Source organism: Acinonyx jubatus, chromosome D3, assembly GCF_027475565.1.
Source record: "Acinonyx jubatus isolate Ajub_Pintada_27869175 chromosome D3, VMU_Ajub_asm_v1.0, whole genome shotgun sequence".
In the NCBI taxonomy this organism is placed as follows: Eukaryota; Metazoa; Chordata; class Mammalia; order Carnivora; family Felidae; genus Acinonyx; species Acinonyx jubatus.
The window spans coordinates 92,064,569-92,086,238 of NC_069392.1; the positions used below are offsets into that span (position 1 = coordinate 92,064,569).

General features: G+C 56.2%; 1 protein-coding gene across 1 annotated transcript in view; it reads left to right on the plus strand.

Moving 5' to 3' along the window:
• KCNG2 (potassium voltage-gated channel modifier subfamily G member 2) overlaps positions 1–21,670 on the plus strand; it is a 68,712-nt gene that overhangs the window by 22,102 nt on the left and 24,940 nt on the right. Inside the window, exons 2-3 of the mRNA XM_027069229.2 lie at positions 3,105–3,197; positions 19,998–20,588. Coding sequence (XP_026925030.2) covers positions 20,034–20,588 — 555 coding nt within the window. The 5' untranslated portion in view covers positions 3,105–3,197; positions 19,998–20,033. The remainder of the gene's footprint in view (positions 1–3,104; positions 3,198–19,997; positions 20,589–21,670) is intronic.

Consider the following 21,670-nt stretch of genomic DNA (forward strand, 5'->3'; position numbering starts at 1 on the left):
CAGTGTTTACCTGCTTTGTAAAAGGGATTCAGAAGTTTTCTTTGTTTTCCATGCTCTGGAATAATTCCTAGAGCATCAGGACTATCAGGTCTTTTATGAGGTTTGGTAGAATTCCCAATGAACTCATCTGGGTTTGGTACTTTTTGTAGGCTAGGTAATTCCTTCATAACTTTCTCTGTTTCCTCAGTGGTGATTGGCATGTTTACATCTCCCTCGTGGGATCAGTTTTGACCGTCTGTATTTCCTCTAGGTTTCCAGACTTATTTGCATAGAAGACTTCAAAGTGTCTCATGATTTTTTATATTCTATTTCAAAAGTTAAATTTTTTTGAATATAGTCATGTGGTTAAAAAAGGCGGGGGGCGGGGGAGAAGTTTGAGTGACCGGAAAAGACTGCCATCCTAGAATCTTTTTTTTTTAATTTTTTTTAACATCTATTCATTTTTGAGAGTGAGAGAGACAGAGCACGAGAGGGAGAGGGGCAGAGAGAGGCAGACACAGAATCGGAAGCAGGCTCCAGGCTCCGAGCCGTCAGCGCAGAGCCCGACGCGGGGCTCGAACTCACAGACTGTGAGATCATGACCTGAGCTGAAGTCGGACGCTTAACCGACTGAGCCACCCGGGCGCCCCTGCCCTCCTAGAATCTTAAGCATGATTATTTTCAAAGCAACACATTACAGACTACTGTTCACTCTCAGGTTTCAGAAAATAAGCCAGCGTGTGGTTTTACGAAATGCCCCTTCCGTGCTGTCGGTTGGAGAAGTGCCCACCGTGAAAGTAGTTTCTGTGCTTGGGAATCACGGGAGCCTGGCGACGGGAGGCTCTGACCGTCCCTGCTGCCGGCTCACACAGCTTCCAGAGCAAATACCGGGTGGTCCGTGCCAGCACAGACGACTCACAAAGGTAGACGTATCGCATCACCATTTCATGGGTTTCCCTCTCATCACACACAAACCCGTAGCGCGCGACTGTCCCCCTATCGTTGCCCAGGGTTGAAAAGATTGTCTTGAAAGCGACGCAGAAAGGAAGCTCCCTGAAGGGGACGTTGTGGGTCTGTGGGCTCAGGTTGTGGGACGTGCCCCCGGGGTCCGCATCTGCCCCAGCCTGGCAGCGAGGGGGGCCCGCGGTGTCGGCGCACGAAAGTCGGGGCAAGCGCGACAGCGTTCTCGTCACACTGGCTGAGGGAGCCCTGGATGGTGAGTTCTCCACGTGAAGGTTGCTGCTTCCGACTTTATGTGAAGACTTATTTTTGCAAAAGTGGGCAGCACCAGACCCCGTGGAGGCGTGCTGTCCCCTCTGTGGGGAAATGACGGCCACTCAGAAATCTGGCCGTCGGTGCCCCCCCCCTCACCCGCACACGTGCCGTTGGCACCACGGCGAGGCAACTTCACAACTGTGCACACGGCTTCTCACGGAAAGTTGAATTATGTGCGCTACGTTCTGTTTCAGGGGCAGAGCAGTGATTAATCGCTTGTTTGATAAAATTGATTTGAGAAAGAAATTACCAATTAAGAGTTGTCGTGATTGAAAAGTAAAATTAAATCATCTGGGAAATTTGCTCCCTTCCTGTTGGGGTCAGCGAGATTTGCCGTTTGTGCCTGCTGTCACTGGGGTGGGGAGGGGGGCCCGCTTTGGTCTCCGCTGGTCCTTTATGGGGACGCGACAGAGGCCTGAGGACCAGCCTGGGGACCCCTCACTGAGGGCTCGGCAGAGACTCCCCGGGGTCGTGCAGCCAGAGTGGAGCCTGGCGGCTTGTCCGAAACGGACCCTGTACCCTCGGATTGCAGCCCCCACCCCGGCCTGTCCGGTGCCGGGGGTGCCCGTGGGCAGAGGGCGGGAACAGGGAAACTACCGGAACCCATGGGAGGTTCAAACCGAGCTCCCATTATTTCCCCTGCTATTTCGGTGGCTCCGTCCTGGAAGCCAGGGCCAAGCCGCACCAGGGCCGTGGCGTCCGGATGGAGCGGGGGCTCGGGCCGGGACAGGGCAGGGGACTCAGCGGCTGAGGGTAGCAGCTCTCACACGTCTCCGCGGCCTTCAAGGAGCTGGGTTTTCACGTGGCCGACGGGCAGAAGCGCCCTGAGGGCCGTGCCCTGGACGGGCCAAGGGTCCAGCCCCTGCCCGGATGAGGGGCTGCACAGGTTCTCACTGCGGGTGAGAGGTGCTCAGGGCGGACTTGGGAAATGCTAGAAGGAGTGTCAGCCACTCCCTCCAGGACTGCGCTTCCTGCAAGCTGCGGGCCGGAAAGCACCGGCGAGCAGATGGGCGGCTCCCCTGCCCACCCGTCCGCTGCCCGCTGCTCACAGCGCTCGCTTGGAGTGTGGTGGGCGGAGGGAAGTCTCTCTTCTCTGGACTCCACAAGCAAAAATACTCCCATAAATAGCTGCTTCAGAGGAAAAATGAAGTTGACAGTACATTTGCATACAAGTGTGCTAATTATAATCCTCTTACCTATACACTGAAACAGATTTAGCAGTTACAATTGGACTGGAGCAGCTCGTCTTCTCAAAAATAGGCACCGGGCAGAGAGGGGTGTGTTAGGCACATACGAGGGCGTGTGTGTCTGTCTTTGCAAACTAATGGGACCGCGGGTGGGGGGCCCCAGGCTGCCCCTCACGGGTCTCGTGGGGCCCCGCGGTATGGCTGACCTGGAGGGGACGTGGTGCACACCTGGGGTCGGCTGGACCGGGGACACCGAGGCAGGGGGAGCAGGCGCCCCGGTTACAGAGACTTGTGTTCCAGCAGCTTCATCGATGCAGGGGCGGCTGGTTCTCGGGGGGAGGGAAGGAGACGCTCTGGGCGCGTAGGATGTGGCGAGCACTGGCGGTGCCCAGACGTCCGGGAGGAGGTCAGAAGCCACCAGGTGCAGAGAGAGAGGTGAGGAGCCAGGACCCGGCTTCTCTGTCCTAACCGCACGCCGGTCCATATGACCTTGGGTGGAACGCACAGGGCCGGGGGGGCCCAGGCCGAGCCACGATTATGTGTGTGCTGATGTAGATTATATCCGAGGAGATGGGTTGTGGTCGTCACATTCTCTGACAAGTTCATGACCCAACCACGGTCAAGAAGCCGTGCCCTAAAGGGGGATTTGATGTGTCGTTTCAGGGACCTGAGAAGCACTGGCAGGGGTCTGATGAGATGGCAGCATTTGCAAAGGGCCGCCTGGGATGAGCCCCCGCACGGGGAAGCCGACAGGAGGTAAGAAGCGTGCCTGTCCCCAACGTCCCACTCCCGAGAAAACTGGGAGGCTGATCTTTTTGGTGAAACGATCTCATTTAAAGAACCTTACCATACGATGCCACAAACGCACTGATTTCCTCAGAGGTTAGGTGAGGGATAGGAAGGAGCCAGCCCATGACCTGTGTCCTGAGCTAGGCCACTTTGCACACCTGTCCCCTCAGGATGGCTCCCCGGAGCCCAGGGCTACTCGGGAAGGCCGGCAGGAGGCGGTCAAGGGTGCCAGCTTGAGTTTTAACTGCAGAGCGGGATGGACTGGGATCCCCCAGAGAGCCTGTGTCCGCTGTCCCCCAGCCCCATCCTTTGTCCTGTGAGTCCCCAAGGCTCCGGCCTTCCCCATCCCCCACAGGACTGTTTATTCTTCCAGCCCCTCCCAAGATCCCAGACTGAAGGCTTGAAGGGGATTTGGGGTGCTCACCACCCGGAGAAGGGATGATGTCATAGCTCACAACCAGCTCCGTGCCAACCTGCCTCACCTGCCCCCCGGGGGTCCCTCACCTACACACCCTCCCTCACCTGCCCCCCGGGGTCCCTCACCTACACCCCCTCCCTCACCTGCCCCCCAGGGTCCCTCACCTACACCCCCTCCCACACCTGCGCCCCCAGGGTCCCTCACCTACACCCCCAGGGTCCCTCACCTGTCCCCCGGGGTCCCTCACCTACACTCCCTCCCTCACCTGCTCCCCGGAGTCCCTCACCTACACCCCCTCCCTCACCTGCACCCCAGGGTCCCTCACCTGTCCCCCAGGGTCCCTCACCTACACCCCCAGGGTCCCTCACCTGTCCCCCGGGGTCCCTCACCTACACCCCCTCCCTCACCTACACCCCTTCCCTCACCTGTGCCCCCAGGGTCCCTCACCTGCCCCCCAGGGGGTCCCTCACCTACACCCCCTCCCTCACCTGCCCCCCCCAAGGTCCCGCACCTGCCCCCCCAGGGGGTCCCTCACCTACACCCCCCCTCACCTGCACTGCCTGCCCCCCAGGCTCTCCTCACGGGCTTGAGCCCCTCCCCTCTTCAGTCTTTGCTGCTACTTTCCTCCTCCCCAGTCTGCTATTTTCCAAAACACCACGGCTCCCTTGCCGTCCACTCTTACCTGGCGTTGACAGACCTTAAATCTGGAGGAGAGGTAGAGCGTTTCATTCGACCCTGGGTTTACCACCTGGACTCTGAGACCCTGAGAGATCCGGGTGACGGGCCCCAGATACACAGCCGTCACAGCCAGGACGCCTCTCCCAGCCCTGTCCTCTGACTCATCCCCCGGCTTCCCCGCCTGGGCGGCGAGAGTCCTGCTGGGCACAGCGCCCGGCTGGCAGGGAACCTCCAGCATTTGGACGTGTCGTTTCAGCGTGGTCTCAAGGGGACATCCCTTCCCCACGGCCCCGTGGGAGGCAGGTCGTCATGAGCCGGAATATAGACTTGGGCCCCCCCTGCTGCGAGCCCGGACTCCCCCCTCCTCAGGGAAGGTAGAAGCTTCGTGTCCCTTAGAATTTGGCAGAGAGGGATACCCTGTGACTTTCCTTTGCCGTGGTGTCTCTGTGAGCCTCAGGCTCCGGGCCTAGCTCAGGTCTCTTGATGTCTCACCTGAGTCTCTTGCTGCGCCTTGATGTGACCGGTCCTGTGGCGGACGGTGTCACGTGTGATTCTAATTTAACGCCCGCATCCGCGTGGCGTTTGGGGAGTGAGAAAGCAGGACCTGAGAGAACGAAACCCAGATCTGGCTACAACAGTTTCAGAAGTGCACTTTCACCGAGACCCACGGATGGACAGAGGCTGCGCAGGTCAACGTGTGCTGCGCGAATGAAAGGGACAGATCAGTGTGAATGTCTTTTCACGAGATTAACCTGTCCTGTCTGGTCAGAGACCAGCGTTGTGCGTTGACGGGTTCCCGGGAGCGGACATAGGACACAGCAGACGAGCGCGCACCCCAGCTGGGTCCTTGGCCTGGGGCCACGCTGTGTCCCGGACACGGGCTCCATCCAAAGGCTGTAGGTGGCGGCTGGATCCGTCAGACTGAGCGGGATTGAGAGAGAAAGGGAAACCCTCATGACCCACAGCAGACGGTCAAGGGTATGGATGCCCAACCCAGAAAGTAACATCACGAGAATTACGTTCAGTCGGTTTGGAGTTTGTGTTTTGTTTTGCTTTGCTTTTGGCTGTTTTTCCCCAGGTTTTTTTTCACCGAGATTCAAACATACACAAAGTAGAAAGAGTAGTGTGATGGAAACCCATGTATGTGTGTGTACATACACGAAACGTGTGTGCGTTCATATAAAATGAAATAATGAACCGTTCTGGAACTAGCTTACAGAAATCAAGACATTTATCCCTGAATAATTAAGTATGAATTTCCTAAAAAATAAGGTCACTCTCTTCCATAACCACAATACCACGTAACACTGAAGATTTCCCCAATTGTCCGAACACTGTCTTTTATAGATTTTTTGGATGAAATTAATCTGGTTTATAAACTTCATCGCTTGGTATGTCTCAATCACTTTGACTCCATCAAAGAGAATCAGGCCATCCTGATTCTAGAACATTCCTCCCACTGGCTGATCCCCCACATCACTGACTCTGTGAAGAATGCAGGAGTCATTCTGCAGGAAGGCCTCTGCTCTCGTCTCTGTGTGGTGTTTCTCTATCGCCCCGTATTCTCTGGACCCTGGGGTGTGGGTCTACGTGTCTGATCGGAGTGTGTACTCGGGGCAGAGCCAGACGGCTGCCCGTGGTGCCAGTCACTCTGCACGTTGCGTCACGTTCGAGGCACATAGTGTCAGGATGGCCGTGCTGAGTTGTTCTACCGGATTAAGGGGTGAGCCCAAACGTACTCATGGTAAAGCCACGTCCCCCTCTCGGAGGCTGGGTAGCCGGCGCAGTGCAGACGCCCGCCCTCCGATGGCGGCGAAGGTTTTTTCCCTCCTCTCTGTTTCTCTTTTATTCCCGCGTCACTACAGACTCGCAGCCTTTATTTGCTAATGTTTTACAAGAAGCTGAGTCGTTCCGTGTCTAGACTCTTGGCATCTGCGGTAGGGTAGGTCCCTTCCGTGTGCCTGTCTGTTCACACCGGAGTGCCTCTCTGCTTCTGGACACAAAGCACGAGATCCCACCCCGGACTCTGCCTGCCTCCCCTCAGGAATCGGCGCTTCTGGCGAACACGGCTCAGGTGGGAAGGACCGGTCCCTGATGGCTAAGTGCGTTGTTAGCATTTATCTGTGTGATCTTATGGGCTACGTGGGGAGTGTTCACTCTACTCTCCCAAACGGCTACAGCAGGAGGTTATAATAAGATCCAGAGCCCGTAACATAAAACCCAACGTTTCCAGGTTTCACTGGAAAATCAGTCATCACACCAAGAACCGGGAAGATTGCAAACCAAATGAGGGGCAATCAGCAGACACCAACACCAAGATGACAGAATTATTTGAGCAGCTGCTGTAAAAACGCTTCAACAAGTGGTTACAAACATGCCTGAAGCAGACACGGAAAGAGAGTCTCAGCAAAGACATAGAAAGTCTCAGTGAAGGAAGAGAAGACATAAAAAAGAAGGCAATGGAAACTCTAGAACAGAAAAACACAAAACTTGATATGAGAAGCTCGGTGGGTGGATTCGGCCTCCAACAGGAAGGACAGAGGAGTCGTGGACGCAGAGCAGAACAACCGCATTCGCCCAACCTGAAGAGCAGCGAAGACACGGACCGAAAATAAAATGGACAGAGGCTCAGAGACTGCGGTACCATAACCAGATCTGACACTCATGCTGTCGGAGTCCCGGAAGGGGAGAAGAGTGGTGGGGCTGAAAGTTCCTGCAGAAATAATGACTTAAAACTCCCCCAAATCAGGGGTGCCTGGGTGGCTCGGCTGGTGGCTCAGGTCATGGTCTCACGGTTCGTGGGCTGGAGCCCCACATCTGGCTCTGGGCTGATATCGAGGAGCCTGCTTGGGATTCTTTCTCTCTGTCTGTCTGTCAAAACAAATAAAGAAACATTTAAAAAAGAGAAGAACGAGGAAGAAAGCCACAACTTGTGGGTGGTTAACAGACTGTGGCCCCTCCGTGCCACGAGTGATCACCAGGAGGAGGAGGAACGTGGATGACCCTCCAGAGACCGATGCTGAGCAAAGGGAGCCAGTCCCGGACGGCTTCCTAACGGCCCATCAAGACGCCACTCCAGGGTTTGACTGGAGGACAGGGAGGGGTGGGTGAGCAGAGGCCGGGGGAGGGGAGGGGAGGGGGAGCTGAGTCCAGGGGGGGGGAGGGGCAGGCGAACCGAGTCCAGGGTAAGGGAGGGGCGGGAGGGAGGGGGCATCAGGGGTCTCCTGCTGGTTGGGGTTCTGACCGGGTCAGTGCCCACATGACACCCTGGCCGTGAGACCGGCCTGCAAGTTTGCACGATGCCACTGCCTGGCAGCACGGGGCCGCTGCAATCATAAAAGTTTAATTTTAAAAAACCTTCGAGGCAGTTATTTGCAGCTGTGCTGTGCGGGTAATTAGTTGCCAGATTTCCATGTGTCTTACAGATTTGGAGATGATATGTAGTTCTAATACATCATGACTGAAAAATAATCGTCGATTTTTCCGTCGATGACACGGCTACAAATACATTTAATTAGCACATCTTCAGGTCTGTTCAGATACACTTTAGAGACTTTTCTAAGTTGTGTCGCTTTGACATATAGAAAATAATCCATTTCAAAACAAAATAACTGAACACATGTGGGTTTGAAAATCAGAAAGGCATTATAGGAATGATCCTAAGAGTACTAATTTTTAAGACTATGAAAATCTCCGAAGAATCATGTTTTGTTTGAAATTAGTTATCTGGGGCACCTGAGCGGCTCAATGGGTCAAGCTTCCAACTTCGGCTCAGGTCATGATCTCCCGGTTCTTGGGTTCGAGTCCCGCATCGGGCTCTGTGCTGATGGGTCAGAGCCTGGAGCCTGCTTCGGATTCTGGGCCTCCCCCTCTCTCTCTGCCCCTCCCCCGCTCGTGTTCTGTTGTTCTCTGTCTCTCAAAAATCAGTCAACATTAAACAAAATGTTTTAATTAGTTATTTACAGTTGGCTCTTTGTTTTTAACTGATAGGTGATCTTTACCTTAACTCATCTTTACCTTTACTTGGCGGGACAGTAAGAATTAAAGACAGAGCGGCTCCTGGCCCAGTACTAGCCTGCGAGCTGTCGTGTCCCGAGGGGAGGGTGCTTGGGCTTCGGTGGTCTCAGACACCGTCCCACGGGAGCCGGCCGGCCGAAGGGCGTCATGTGTCCCTGCTGTCAGAGGGTCTGGTTCATGCGTCTGCTCTTGTGAACTGGGTCATCTCAGAGGTTAAGTGTTTGGACTGAGAGGCGGCGTGTGTGCCCGGGAGAGGACCAGACAGGCCGGGAGGGCCGAGGGGGCCTGGGAAAGCCGGGCGCCCCTGCCCTGAGGACAGACAGCTCAGGCCGCGGTGGCCAGTGAGGAGCAGAGAGGGAGTCGGCTCCGTGAAGACACCGGAACCAAAAGTGAGGCAGGAGCAACAACCAAAGGCTTTAATTGCTGCATTAATTATCTTGCAACATCTGTAGTGTGAAAACATTTTTAGATCCCAAAGTAATGGCTTGTAAGCTGAGGCCAAACCACTCTGAGCTTCCTCCTCGCCGGGACGCCCCCGTCGGGGCGCCCCAGCCTCAGCCGGGCTGTACCATCTCTCCTTGCACGGCTGCTTCCGTGAGTCAGACAGGCTAGTTTGAACGGGGTCCTCCCTGGGCACCGCTGACATTTGGGTGAATAGCTCTTTGCCGTGGACGTCCTGTGCCCCGTGGAGCCCTGACCTCCACCTCTGGTGCCGGTTGTGATGACCCACAATGTGAGCAGATGGCACCCCGTGGCCCTGGGACCACACAGGGGGCCCCGTGGTCTGTCTTTGCTGCAGGACCGATGACCTTGTTTCCCGGGGGCCGCCCTCTGAAGTGTGTTAACCCATAGGACAGGCACGCCTGCCAGGTGCCCCCTGGGGGAAGGCATCCCTTGTGACCGCGAGGCCCCCACAGGAGCTCTTTCGGGGCTGAGCCATTCCGGGTCACAACTGCAAATGTCATGATGTCCCGGCACCTGCTGTTTATTTGTTACATCTCCCAAAAAGCCTCGGTGACACTGGGGTGACCACACCCTTCTGTTCACACACATACGCATGTGGGAAACGCCAGGGATGCCCTGGGAAGTACTTACTCGACTCTGGTCCACCCTTAGCCTTGATTCAAATTCAGACTTTTTTTTCCAAGCACCTACTAAGTGCAGGTGGTGTTCTGGGCATTCGAGACACAGCAGCAACACGGACACAAGTGTGCCCTCCTAGGGCCGGCCTGTGAGTGGACAGGAGCCCCCTCTTGGCTCTGAGATACGTGTCCCTCCCAGGCCGCCCACCGCCTGAGCCTGGGCACGGTCAGGGATAGGGGCCGCACGTGCAGGTGTGGAGGCCCAGGGGCAGTGACGGGCCCAGGGCGCCCCAAGCCCTCCCTCGCCAGCGTGTGGTCACCCCTTCTGTGGAACAGATGATGCCAGCACACGCTCACGTCTCTGCGGCACGGCATCCACGACGCCCGGGGCCTCAGCGGGCGACTGGAAAGCCCGCGTGTGGCCTCCCTGTGTCACCCAGGCTTCCTCACATGTGGCACCTGGGCCCCATGGCGAGGTTCCCGGGAGAGTGGGAGCCTGTCCTGAGAGACCCCAGAGCTCGGCATCCACCACGGAAGGAGCATCACTGGACGGAGTGGGCTCCTGCTCTGTGTCCTACTCAAAAGCCGATCTGAGGTGCCGTCCCCAGAGAGGACAGCTACGGCACGAAGCTGATAAGGACAGACACCACGCTGCTCTTGGCCAAGAGGCCCTTTGCAATACGCTTTCAACAACGCGTAGGCACACGTACGCGTTAACATGTGCGGAGGACTCCCGTGCCAAGACTGTCCTGAACGCTCACGTGGCCTTTGCCTTCCTCACAAGGCGGGTGCTGTCGTACTATTATTTATTCCGGCTTATTCATGTGGGATCTGTGGCTCTAGCAAAACCAAGTGACTTCCTGAGACTGCACGGCTCTTGAGGTGCAGGAGCTTGGTGTCGGCCCAGCCGCCTGGCCACCGTCATGCCCTGAGTGTGGGCTCCACCTGTCCCGTGGTGGCTGGAACGGAGGGCATTACAAGTTGCCGTGGTTGCCACCAAATCGACTGTCCACTCCCTCGGTGACATTACGTAAGGAGTAAGCTTTCTCCCTTCTCACGGGGATGAGGCCACGATTGGTACTTCCAGTAAGGCGCCACGAATCTCCTACCGCTCAGAGAGACGCTGGTCTGAACGCTTCATTCCCTGAGGAACATCTCGTATTAACTTAATCCTCGCTCTATTTCTGCGATATTAAATCATGTCCGGGAGCCCGCGTTTGAATCAGGACGTGTTGAATCACCCAAGAGGTTCAGACGTTAGTTAATGGAGAGGACGTGTTCCCGGATAATGTGGCACTACCCAGCAGCGTCACGGGAGGAGAATGTGGAGCCCTGTTTGCAGGCTGCTGGCGTCCCTGCCTGTGCCCTGGCCACCTTGGGTCTCCCCACACCGGTGACGGTCACACACTTCACGCCCCTCAGGGCTCCCCCAGCCAGGGTGGGCTGTGGCCCGTCAGAGCCGGGTGTTCGTCTCACTGGTGAGGAGACCAGAGCTCCTCGGTGGGGCCCCAGCCAGTCGCAGCAGAGCCACAGGTCAACCCCGGGCCTCTGACCCCGCTCGGTGTTCTTTCTGTGCCACAGGTGAGGACCCCGACTCCCACCCTAGTACAACCCTTGTGGCTTCTTCCAGGGAAATTACGTGGGCTCCATTCGTGGGCAACCCTGCGTCGGTTCAAAGCGGTTCAACAGAAGCCTCCTGTGTCCGTGGACTGGACAGCCACACTCACACCCGCTCTTGCCACCGTTCAAGGGGCAGGTGACGTGTCGGGGCCATATGTGCTAGGAACATCTGGGGCAAGTCTGAGGCTCATTCATCCACTGGTTTGTCCCTCCAGCAAATATTTCCTGACTACCCGCTATGCTCCAGGGACAGTGTTGGGGTGTGTGATACGTCCTGGGCAAAACAGAAGAATGACAGCCATTCCCTCACGGGGCTCAGATTCTCGCAGGAGTAAAAAAAAAATAAGCGATTGGTGAAACAACGAATTACCTGCTCCTTCAGGAGGAGAAAAGTGCTATGGAGACAGGAAAGTACTCGGCAGGTGCGCGGCTGGGGAAGGACGTGGGTGTGGGTGGTGGTGTAAACTGAGCGAGGAAGGCCCCAACAAGAGGTACAGTGTGAACAAAGCTGTGGCTGCGGCATCTGGGCAGGTGCTCGGGGCAGGGGGACAGCCAGCACAGGGACCCCTAGCTGGAGCGTGCCGGGAGGCGAGGGGGAGGGCACGGCACCGACCCCGCCAGCACCGTGTGGAGAGCAGCCTTGTCCGCGGGAACAGACCCGGAGCGTGGAGGTCGGTCGGAGGGATGGTGGGCGGGCGGGCTTCGGGAGCCCCCGCGGCTGTGGTGCTGGGCACAGGCAGCAAAGGGCGGGGGGCTGGCAAGGAAACCCGTCGGGGCGGCTACCAGCAGTCCTGACAGGAGGGGGTGGTGACTCAGAGCCGTGCGGTGGCTGGCCTGCGCCGCTCGTCCACACCAGTGAGGAGATCCCCCCGGGGTCAGGCCCGTGGTGTCAGCGGCCCGCCGCCGTGACCAGGCTGGACGGATTCTTGCGGAAGCTGGCGCGGCTGGGACCACAGGACGGCTCGGAGGCTGCCGCCAGCGCTGTGCGGGCCGGCGAGGAGGACGGGGTGCGTTGCCTGCTGGGCGCCGACGCGGCCTCCTTCCCGCGGGCTGACGCCACTCAAGGGGAAGCTGGCCTGTCCTCGCCGTGAGCCTCCTGGCGCACGGGGGTCTGGGCCCTCTTCATCCAGTGTGCGGCCTTGCGGGCCCAGGCCTATAAAATGCCGTAAGGGCGGGAGCACAGACCTCATTCCCCTGAATCTGAGCTGGACGCGAGTGCGTGAGCTGCAAGGCCAGCTTCGATGTCCGCTTCTGCAGCCGGCCTTGGGAGTGTGTGTGCGTTACAGACGTGGGCTGGGGGCCCCGTGTCACAACCACAGAACACGGCTTCAGGCGTCAGGCACTGTGTGGTGAAGCGCCCCAGGCCAGGCACCTCCTGAGTGCGGCCACTGAGTGTCCACACCAGCTCCCAAGTTCTTGGGATCGTCTTGGAGCACGGCCCCCATCGTCCCATGGCCCCCAGTGGGCTAGCTGGGAGCTCTTTCCTGTTTGTTTTCTGTGAGCTTTCCTAAGTATGCTTGGATTTTAAAGCGAGGAAGCAAAGGCCTTCTTACACGTTCCACAACACACATAAAACGTCCAGAAAATGCTGTTGAGTCTCAAAACTATAGTCTTCTCAAATTTTGAGGAGGAGTCAAAGAATACCAGTGGGAGACTTGGGGGTGAACAGGCCTTCCGGCACCAGAAGGGGCCCAGGAGGCGTCCAGGAGCCAACGCACCCCGAGGGTCCCACCCTGAGGAGGCAGAGCAGGACACGCGGCCCGGCTTCACTGCTGTCCGGGCTGCCGTCAGGACGCGGACGGTGCCCAGCCACCAGCGGCGTGCCAGCCGCTGCCAGCAGTAAACGCCACAGAGATGCCAAGTCACAAAGCACGGGTAAAATACGTGGACGTCCTTCCATCCGGAGGACACCACGAGGCAGCACAGCTCGGCCTGCAGACCCGGCCCCGCTCGGCGTGGCCTTTGTTCACAGCTCTGTGGGCCCCCGCTGACCACCGAAAGAGCAGGCGGCTAAGCAAACACCACCACATGTCAGTTGATCCGGCAGAAAGGTGAAGGCAGACAGGTTAGCAGAACCCGTTACTGATGAATCAGCAGGGCAAGGTGAGTGTGGGGGTGGCCAGCAGCCAGTGCAGACCAGGACCAGAGCCCCAGCTCTGTCACTCCACAGTGAGGACACTACTCAGCCTCCGTGATACTCGGTTTGCAACCTACAAGACGCAGCCGACAGAACCTGCCTCTTGGGGTCCCGGTGCACAGAAATGACACGGTATTCACGGAAGTCTTCCCACCTCGCAAGCCCTTAGATGGTCCCCCGAGCAGCTGGCGCTGCCCTTGGACGTGCCCACCCCCCAGCTCCTGATGTCTGCCCTGCTCCCAAGGGTGAGAAGGGCCTCCCTGGTCGGGCTTCCTCTCCCTCCTCCACCCCGTGCTTCTCCTCTGGGCCTGGGTTCTGTTGCTTTCGCCAGTAAACAAGCTCAGGATTCTCTAGGGGCTGCATCCCTTCTGCACAATGCACAAGCTACCAAGCCAGCCGTCTCGAGATCGGGTGGGAAACAGACCGCCAGGACATGAACTCCAGCTGATGCACCAGCCTCTCCCAGGGGACCCTCCGCAGGGCACCAAGAGCTTTGCCCGGGTCCCTTCTGCTCCCCTGGGGCAGGGTAACATCCCTTTCAGTTGACTCTGTTGTCCCTTGTCATTGTTAACAGCACCCTTGCCTTCTGAAGAGTGCCCCACTTTGGAGGATAGGCTACGTGGCACAGGGGAGGAAGGTAATGGGCAGAAGTTGGCACTGCGAGGTTCGCAGAAACAGTATCATAAACAGCAGCAGCTCCTATAAAAGACCCAGTAAACCAGCCAAGGTAATGGCATTAAATCCCCTTTCTTTCTACAAAAAGCAGAAGGTTTCATTCTTTTTTTTTTAATTTACATTCAAGTTAGTTAGCATAGAGTGTAACCATGATTTCAGAAGTAGATTCCTTAATGCCCCTCCCCATTTAGCCCATCCCCCCTCCCACAACCCCTCCAGTAACCCTCTGTTTGTTTTCCATATTTAAGAGTCTCTTCTGTTTTGTCCCCCACCCTGTTTTTATATCGTTTTTGCTTCCCTTCCCTTCTGTTCATCTGTTTTATATCTTAAAGTTCTCATATGAGTGAAGTCATATGATATTTGTCTTTCTCTGATTAATTTTGCTTAGCATAATACCCTCTAGTTCCATCCACATAGTTGCAAATGGCAAGATTTCATTCTTTTTGATTATCAGGTAATATTCCAGTGTGTGTGTGTGTGTGTGTGTGTGTGTGTGTGTGTGTGTGTGTATAGCATCTTCTTTATCCATTCATCCAGCGATGGATACTTGGGCTCTTTCCATACTTTGGCTATTGTCGATAGTGCTGCTATAAACATTGGGGTGCATGTGTCCCTTCGAAACAGCTCTCTTGTATCCCTTGGATAAATGCCTAGTAGTGCAATTGCTGGGTCGTAGGGTAGTTCTATTTTTAGTTTTTTGAGGAACCTCCATACTATTCTCCAGAGTGGCTGCAGCAGTTTGCATTCCCACCAACAATGCAAGAGGGTTCCCCTTTCTCTGCATCCTTGCCAACGTCTGTTGTTTCCTGAGTTGTTAATGTTAGCCATTCGGACAGGTGTGAGGTGTATCTCATGGTGGTTTTGACTTGTATTTCCCTGATGATGAGTGACGTTGAGCATTTTTTCATGTGTCAGTTGGCCAAATGGATGTCTTCTTTGGAGAGTGTCTATTCATGTCTTTTGCCCATTTCTTCACTGGATTGTTTTTTGGGTGTTGAATTTGATAAGTTCTTTATAGATTTTGGATACTAACCCTTTATCTGATATGTCATTTGCAAATATCTTCTCCCATTCTGTTGGTTGCCTTTTAGTTTTGCTGATTGTTTCCTTCGCTATGCAGAAGATTTTTATTTTGATGAGGTCCCAATAGTTCATTTTTGCTTTTGTTTCCCTTGCCTCTAGAGACGTGTTGAGTAAGACGTTGCCTGTAGCCAAGATCAAGGAGGTTTTTGGCTGCTTTCTCCTCGAGGATTTTGATGGCTTCCTGTCTTAGGTTTTGGTCTTTCATCCATTTTGAGGTTATATTTGTGTTTGGTGTAAGAAAGTGGTCCAGGCTCATTTTTCTGCAGGTTGCTGTCCAGTTTTCCCAGCACCACTTGCTGAAGAGACAGACTGTCTTTATTCCATTGGATATTCTTTCCTGCTTTGTCAAAGATTAGCTGGCCATACGTTTGTGGGTCCATTTCTGGGTTCTCTATTCTGTTCCATTGATCTGAGTGTCTGTTCTTGTGCCAGTACCGTACCGTCTTGATGATTACAGCTTTGTAATACAGCTTGAAGTCCAGGATTGTGATGCCTCCTTCTTTGGTTTTCTTTGTCAAGATTGCTTTGGCTATCCGAGGTCTTTTCTGGTTCCATACAAATTTTAGGATTATTTGTTCTAGCTCTGTGAAGAATGCTGGTATTACTTTGATAGGGATTGCATTGAATATGTAGATTCCTTTGGGTGGAATTGACATTTTAACAATATTTGTTCTTCCTCTCCAGGAGCATGGAATATTTTTCCTTTTTTTGTGTGCCTTCTTCAATTTCTTTCATAAGCTTTCTATAGTTTTCAGTGTATAGATTTTTCATCTCTTTGGTTAGATTTATTCCTAGGTATTTTATGGTTTTTGGTGCAATTTTAAATGGGATCGATTCCTTGATTTCTCTTTCTGTTGCTTCATTGTTGGTGTATAGGAATGCAACCGATTTCTGTGCGTTGATTTTATATCCTTCAACTTTGCTAAATTCATGAATCAGTTCTAGCAGTTTTTTGGTGGAATCTTTTGGGTTTTCCATATAGAGTATCATGTCATCGGTGTAGAGTGAAAGTTTGACTTCCTCCTGGCCGATTTGGATGCCTTTTATTTCTTTGTGTTGTCCGACTGCTGAGGCTAAGATTTCCAATACTGTGTTGAATAACAGTGGCGAGAGTGGACATCCCTGTCTTGTTTCTGACCTTAGGGGGAAAGCTCTCAGTTTTTCCCCATTGAGGATGATATTAGCATTGGGTCTAGAAGGTTCCATTCTTGAATCAAAGAGTGTGACACAGAGGAGGCTCTGAATAATCATTAGTTAGAGGGACAGATGCATGCTTGAACGAAACCACTGATAACATTCTCTTTTAGACCCTTTTCCCTGCATGTTCCTATTTCTTTAAAGTTCCAGCAACTGTGCACTCCAAACCCAGAGCTGGCCTCACACTTCCCAGATGTCTGAGCTCAGTTTGTCCAGGGCAGACCCTAGGGCAGGGGTGCAGAAGCAGGCAGCTTACTCGGGAAGCAACCCCAGGAATGACAGTCTGGGAGTCAGGAGTGACCAGGAAGGGAATGCAGAGCAGGTCAGCCTGAGAGGCCCCTCCCAGGACCAGAGGGCTCCAGAGGTCTCTCACCCCGGCTTCTCAGTCCTGGTGAGAGCTGTCCCTGGGGACACTGAGTCTCAAGTATCCCTGGTCTGTGCAGGCCTGGTAGCCAGAGAAGCCCAGGCAAAGAGACACAGGTGCTGCAGCTGGGTGTTCACCCAGTGTGCCCACAGGCCCAGGGGGATGGGGAGCTAGGGGGACGTGTGGCCCAAGGAGATTTGGGGGCTAAGGGACATGGGTCCACGGGGACGTGGGGCCCAGGGGGACTTGACCAGGAAGACATGGGACCCAGGGAGACTGGAGCCAGGGGACATGGGACCAGAGGATGTGGGTCTAGGGAGATTGTGGAGGGGGAGGAACATGGGTTCAGGGGAATGTGCAGCTCAGGGAGACTTGGGGGCCAAGGGGCCTGAAGCCAGGGGATGTGGGGCCCAGGGAGACTCGGTTTCTTGTTCAGGTCCTCCTGGTCTCTTTGAAGATGTCCTTTTTCTCTGGTGTTTTAATTCCTTCTTTCACATCTTTATATATCTTTTAAAATTGTGTTATCTAAAGTTCCCAGGAGCTCAATTTTCTTCTTCGTGTGGCTCATGTGGGTTATTGCCCTGGGTGTTTTATAATTTTGTTTTGTAAATTCATCTTAGTTGGGGCTTCATCTCTGGGAATCCCTGAGACTGGAGGTGAGAGTTTGTCCCTCTAGACCAGTGGCTCTGTTGACACTGGGGCTGGTTTCCAGCTCTTGGTTCTGGTGGTGTCCTGTGCATTGGAGGGCTTAGCGGCACCCATGGTCCCTGCCTACCGTTGTCGGTCACACTCGGTCACAACAATGAAAAATGTCTCCAGGCCTTGCCACATGCCCCCTGGGGCAGGCTGTGAGTGACTGCTCTAGACCAGTGTGTGGGTCTAACACAGGCTGCAGGGGGGTGACTTCCTGAGACTGCCCACCGTGAGGGTTATTTCCCAGCTTTGAATTTCACAAACCAAAATTCCAACCTCAAAACCATTGTGCAGGTGGACTTTTTTTTTTTAATTTACATCCAAGTTCGTTAACATAATGGTGTCAGGAATAGGAGTTGGTAATTCAGCACTCACAACCCCCAGTGCTCATCCCAACACGTGCCCTCCTTAACGCCCGTCACCCATCTAGCCCATCCCCCTGCCACCTCCCGCCGTCAACCCTCAGTCTGTTCTCTGTATTTAAGAGTCTCTTATGGTTTGCCTCCCTCTCTGTTTTTATCTTATTTTCCTTCCCTTCCCCTATTTCTTAAATTCCACATATGAGTGAAAACACATGATATTTGTCTTTCTCTGACTGACTTATTTTGCTTAGCATAATACCCTCCAGTTCCATCCGCATTGTTGCAAATGGCAAGATGTCATTCTTTTTGATTTCCGAGTGATATTCCATTATATATATATTTACCACACCTCTTTTATCCATTCGTCGGTCGATGGACATTTGGGCTCTTTCCCTACTTCGGCTACTGCCGATAGCACTGCATGTGCCCCTTCGACTGAGCCTTTTTTTAATCTCTTGGATAAATAGTAGTGCAATTGCTGGGTCAGAGGGTAGCTTCATTTTTAACTTTTTAAGGACCCTCCGTAAAGTTTTCCAGGGCGGCTGCACCGGTTTGCGTTCCCAGCAGGTGGGCTTTTAGGTCCATGCTGTCGTTCTTCACCTAGAGCCAGGCAGAGAACTCTCACGATCTTCCTCTACTGGGAGCTGCGTGTTTCCCAGTTTTTCTCTTCCCTGAAGACGGAGCCCAACCGAGGCCCGGTTAGTTCACGCCCTCAGCTGTCCTAATGGCCGAACCCACTTGCCAGAGGTGGGCGTGTCTGACAAGCCCACACCCTTGACAACAGAGTGCTCAGACCTCCTCATTACACGCTGCACCTTGGGAACAGGGTGTGTGTGCAGGCTGCTTGGAAGGGACTGTGCAGCCTCTTAGGTCAACAGGAAGTTGACTTAAAACACTTTCAGACTCACATATGATTTATGATTGTATTGCTTTTTTTTCTTTTTTCGAAGACGAGAGAGAGAGGGAGCACGTGCACAAATTGGGGGAGGGGCAGCGGGAGAGAGAGAAGCCCAAGGAGGCTCCGCACCCAGCTGGAACCCACCTCGGGGCTAGGTCTTTCCACTGTGAGGTCATCACCTGAGCCAAAATCCGGAGCCGGACTCCTAACCGACTGAGCCACCCAGGAGCCCTACAGTTATGTTTCTAAGTGTATATTCGGGGGAGGATAAACCGTTTACAGGAGTTCCAGGTCCTGGCCCTCTTACCGATTATCCATTTGCCCAAGAGACTTCGGAGCACACATTTGATTTAGCCACAAAAGGAATCCTCCCTCCTGTTCCACAAATTTCGTGTGTGACTGACTGCAGGGAGCCCGGAAAGGGGGAGGGGTCAAGGCCACGTGCAGCCCAAGCAGGCTTTCCAGCATGTGTGTTATCCTGGCCCTCGCGGTGAAGCCGGACTTGTATTCCAGGCAGAAACTGTCGTCCCACCTGCGACATCAGCAGCCCCAGGAGAGGGCGTGTGGGCTTCGCCCCCTGGGGCTCTTGATCCACACAAAGGCTCACCTCTGCCTTAGCTCACAGACTCGGGGCGCAGCACCTCCTGAGCCTGTCCCGGAACTGCAACCAGCCGGCCTCTGTGGCTCCAGGGACTGGACAGGGCCTCCCAGGAGGGCCATGGGCCACCCCCACGAGGCCTCCCGGGCACAGCGCTGCCGCCGCTGAGTCCCCACAGTTTCAAGTGCGCGTGTTCAGATGTCCTGTTGCCTCATCAAGAAGTTCAGTCTGTGAGCCCTGGAGTTCGTGTGAGTTGGAACCCTCAGAGCCCGAGCCCCTCGGGGTCTCCGATTTGAGGAAGCAGCTCGGGAAATCGTGGCACCCAGTGTCCACCACCCAAACACTGGATTTTAAGTAACCCAGGTCTGTCTCTTCCAGCACAACTTCTTCCACATTTCCCCCAACTTGCTGCCCAGTCAGCTGCCTCTGGGAAGCCCTCCTGGCTGCCCCGGACCTCCTGGTGCCCTCCAGAGCACCCCCCCCCCCGTTTCTCACACAGAGCTCACCTTGCAGTTGGGGGTGCCGGGCTGTCCCTACCCCAAACTGTGACTCCAAGGAGCCATGTCCTTGGTGCCGGGAGGCTACCCCCCAGGTGTTCATGGTCTCCGGAATGCAGGCACAGGTACCCGCAAGATTCAGTTCTGGTCACCCTCTGTCACATCCAGCACCCAGCTTGGCTTTCCAGAGTCCACCTACGCCCTGTTCCACAGGTGGTCCTCCTCCCTCGACCTCGTTTGAGGATCGGGTGAGCCCGGCCTGGATCCCCTGGGGGCGGGGGGCCGGGGCACCTCCGGGGCGGCCGCCCTTGGTCGCCGGTCACCAGGAGACGCAGCGGGTCTGCTCCCCGGGCCCCCCGCGGACGGACGTGGGGGCAGCAGGGCCCCTTCCCGGGCGGGGTCCACCCCACCCCGCCCCGCCCCGCCTGACGCCTCCTTTCCTTCGCAGGCTCTGCGTCCTGAGCGCGGCCGGGCGCCCGGGGCCATGGCGCTGCGCCCCGAGCCCGCGGGCGGCCGGCGCGTCGTCACCATCAACGTGGGCGGCTGCAGGGTGCGCCTGGCCTGGGCGGCGCTGGCGCGCTGTCCCCTCGCGCGCCTCGAGCGCCTGCGGGCCTGCCGCGGCCGCGACGAGCTGCTGCGCGTGTGCGACGACTACGACGCGGGCCGCGACGAGTTCTTCTTCGACCGCAGCCCGTGCGCCTTCCGCGCCATCGTGGCGCTGCTGCGCGCCGGGAAGCTGCGGCTGCTGCGCGGCCCGTGCGCGCTGGCCTTCCGCGACGAGCTGGCCTACTGGGGCATCGACGAGGCGCGCCTGGAGCGCTGCTGCCTGCGCCGCCTGCGCCGCCGCGAGGAGGAGGCGGCCCAGGCGCGCGCGGGGCCGCCCGGGAGCCCGGGCCGCCGCCTTCGGGACCTGCTGGACGACCCGCGCCCGGGGCCGGCCGGCAAGCTCTTCGCCTGCGTGTCCGTCGCCTTCGTGGCCGCCACGGCCGTCGGCCTGTGCCTGAGCACCATGCCGGACATCCGCGCGGAGGAGGAGCGGGTGAGCGCGGGCGGGGGCGCGGGGGGCGGCCTGGGGAGGGGGGGGGACCCGGTGGCGGTGGTGGCGGCGGGGGAGGTTGGGGCCAGCCGGGGTGGGGGAGGGGGCTGGAGGCAGCCGGGCCAAGGGAGAGCCAGCCGAGCCATGGTCCGTGACACGCCTCCCCCGCTGGGTGGTTGGCGCCTGCAGGTGCCAGACGCCGCCCTGCTCCGGTTAAGGGCACCCCGAGTGGGCCTTCTCCAGGAGGCCCCCACATCGGACCGGCTGCCGTGCCCTGACTAGACAGTTTCGAGAACCCAGTGAGAGGCCTCTCTCTGGTCAGCAGGCCTTCCCTGAACCTCTCCAACAGTCGGGCCTTCAAAGCCTGGACAACTTGGAGCTAAAACGTTCAGTGTCCTGAAGGTCTAGGGAGTTGTGTGCTCTGATCCCAAGTCCCGTCATCTCGAAGCAAGGGGACGTGACCGCCACATTCTTGCGGGTCACGGGAGCCAGGGACGGGCGTCTGCTGAGGCAGACCCAGTCTGCCGGTCTGTTGAGGTGCCGGGGGCTGTCTCCCAGCAAATGGTAGACTTCCCGCCCCTCTTTGGTCTGTGACAATGTCAGCACCCAGCTCGTGTGGCCAGAAATGTTGCTTCCGGGTTAGGATGTCGCCACGCTCACCAGCGTTTGTGCACTGAGTGCACCGTGGAAGGTTCAGGGAACGTTCGGGGAAAGCCTGGAGTGTGCTGTCTGGGGCGAGAGGGATGGAAGGCGAGAGGGCACCGCAGTGTTTGCAGGACGGGGCCCAGGGCGGCCTTACTCCTGGGGGGTGGGGATGACCCCTCAGCAGTCCCCCTGCCCCGCCCTCCAGGCGCAGCACAGAGGCTCTGACTGAATGAACCCCTTTCCTGGGCAGAGAGCTCACCGTCAAAGCTTAGAGCCCTTCAGAGGTCAGGAGGTCGTGCCTGGAACACATCTGGTGGGGTCAGCTCCTTACCGAGAGACACGGTAGAGAGCTGAAACATTAGGCATTAGCCGGCTGGACCGAGAGCAGGGCGACCCTGACCACAGATCGCGTGTAAATGTAACTGTCGGGAAATTGGTTT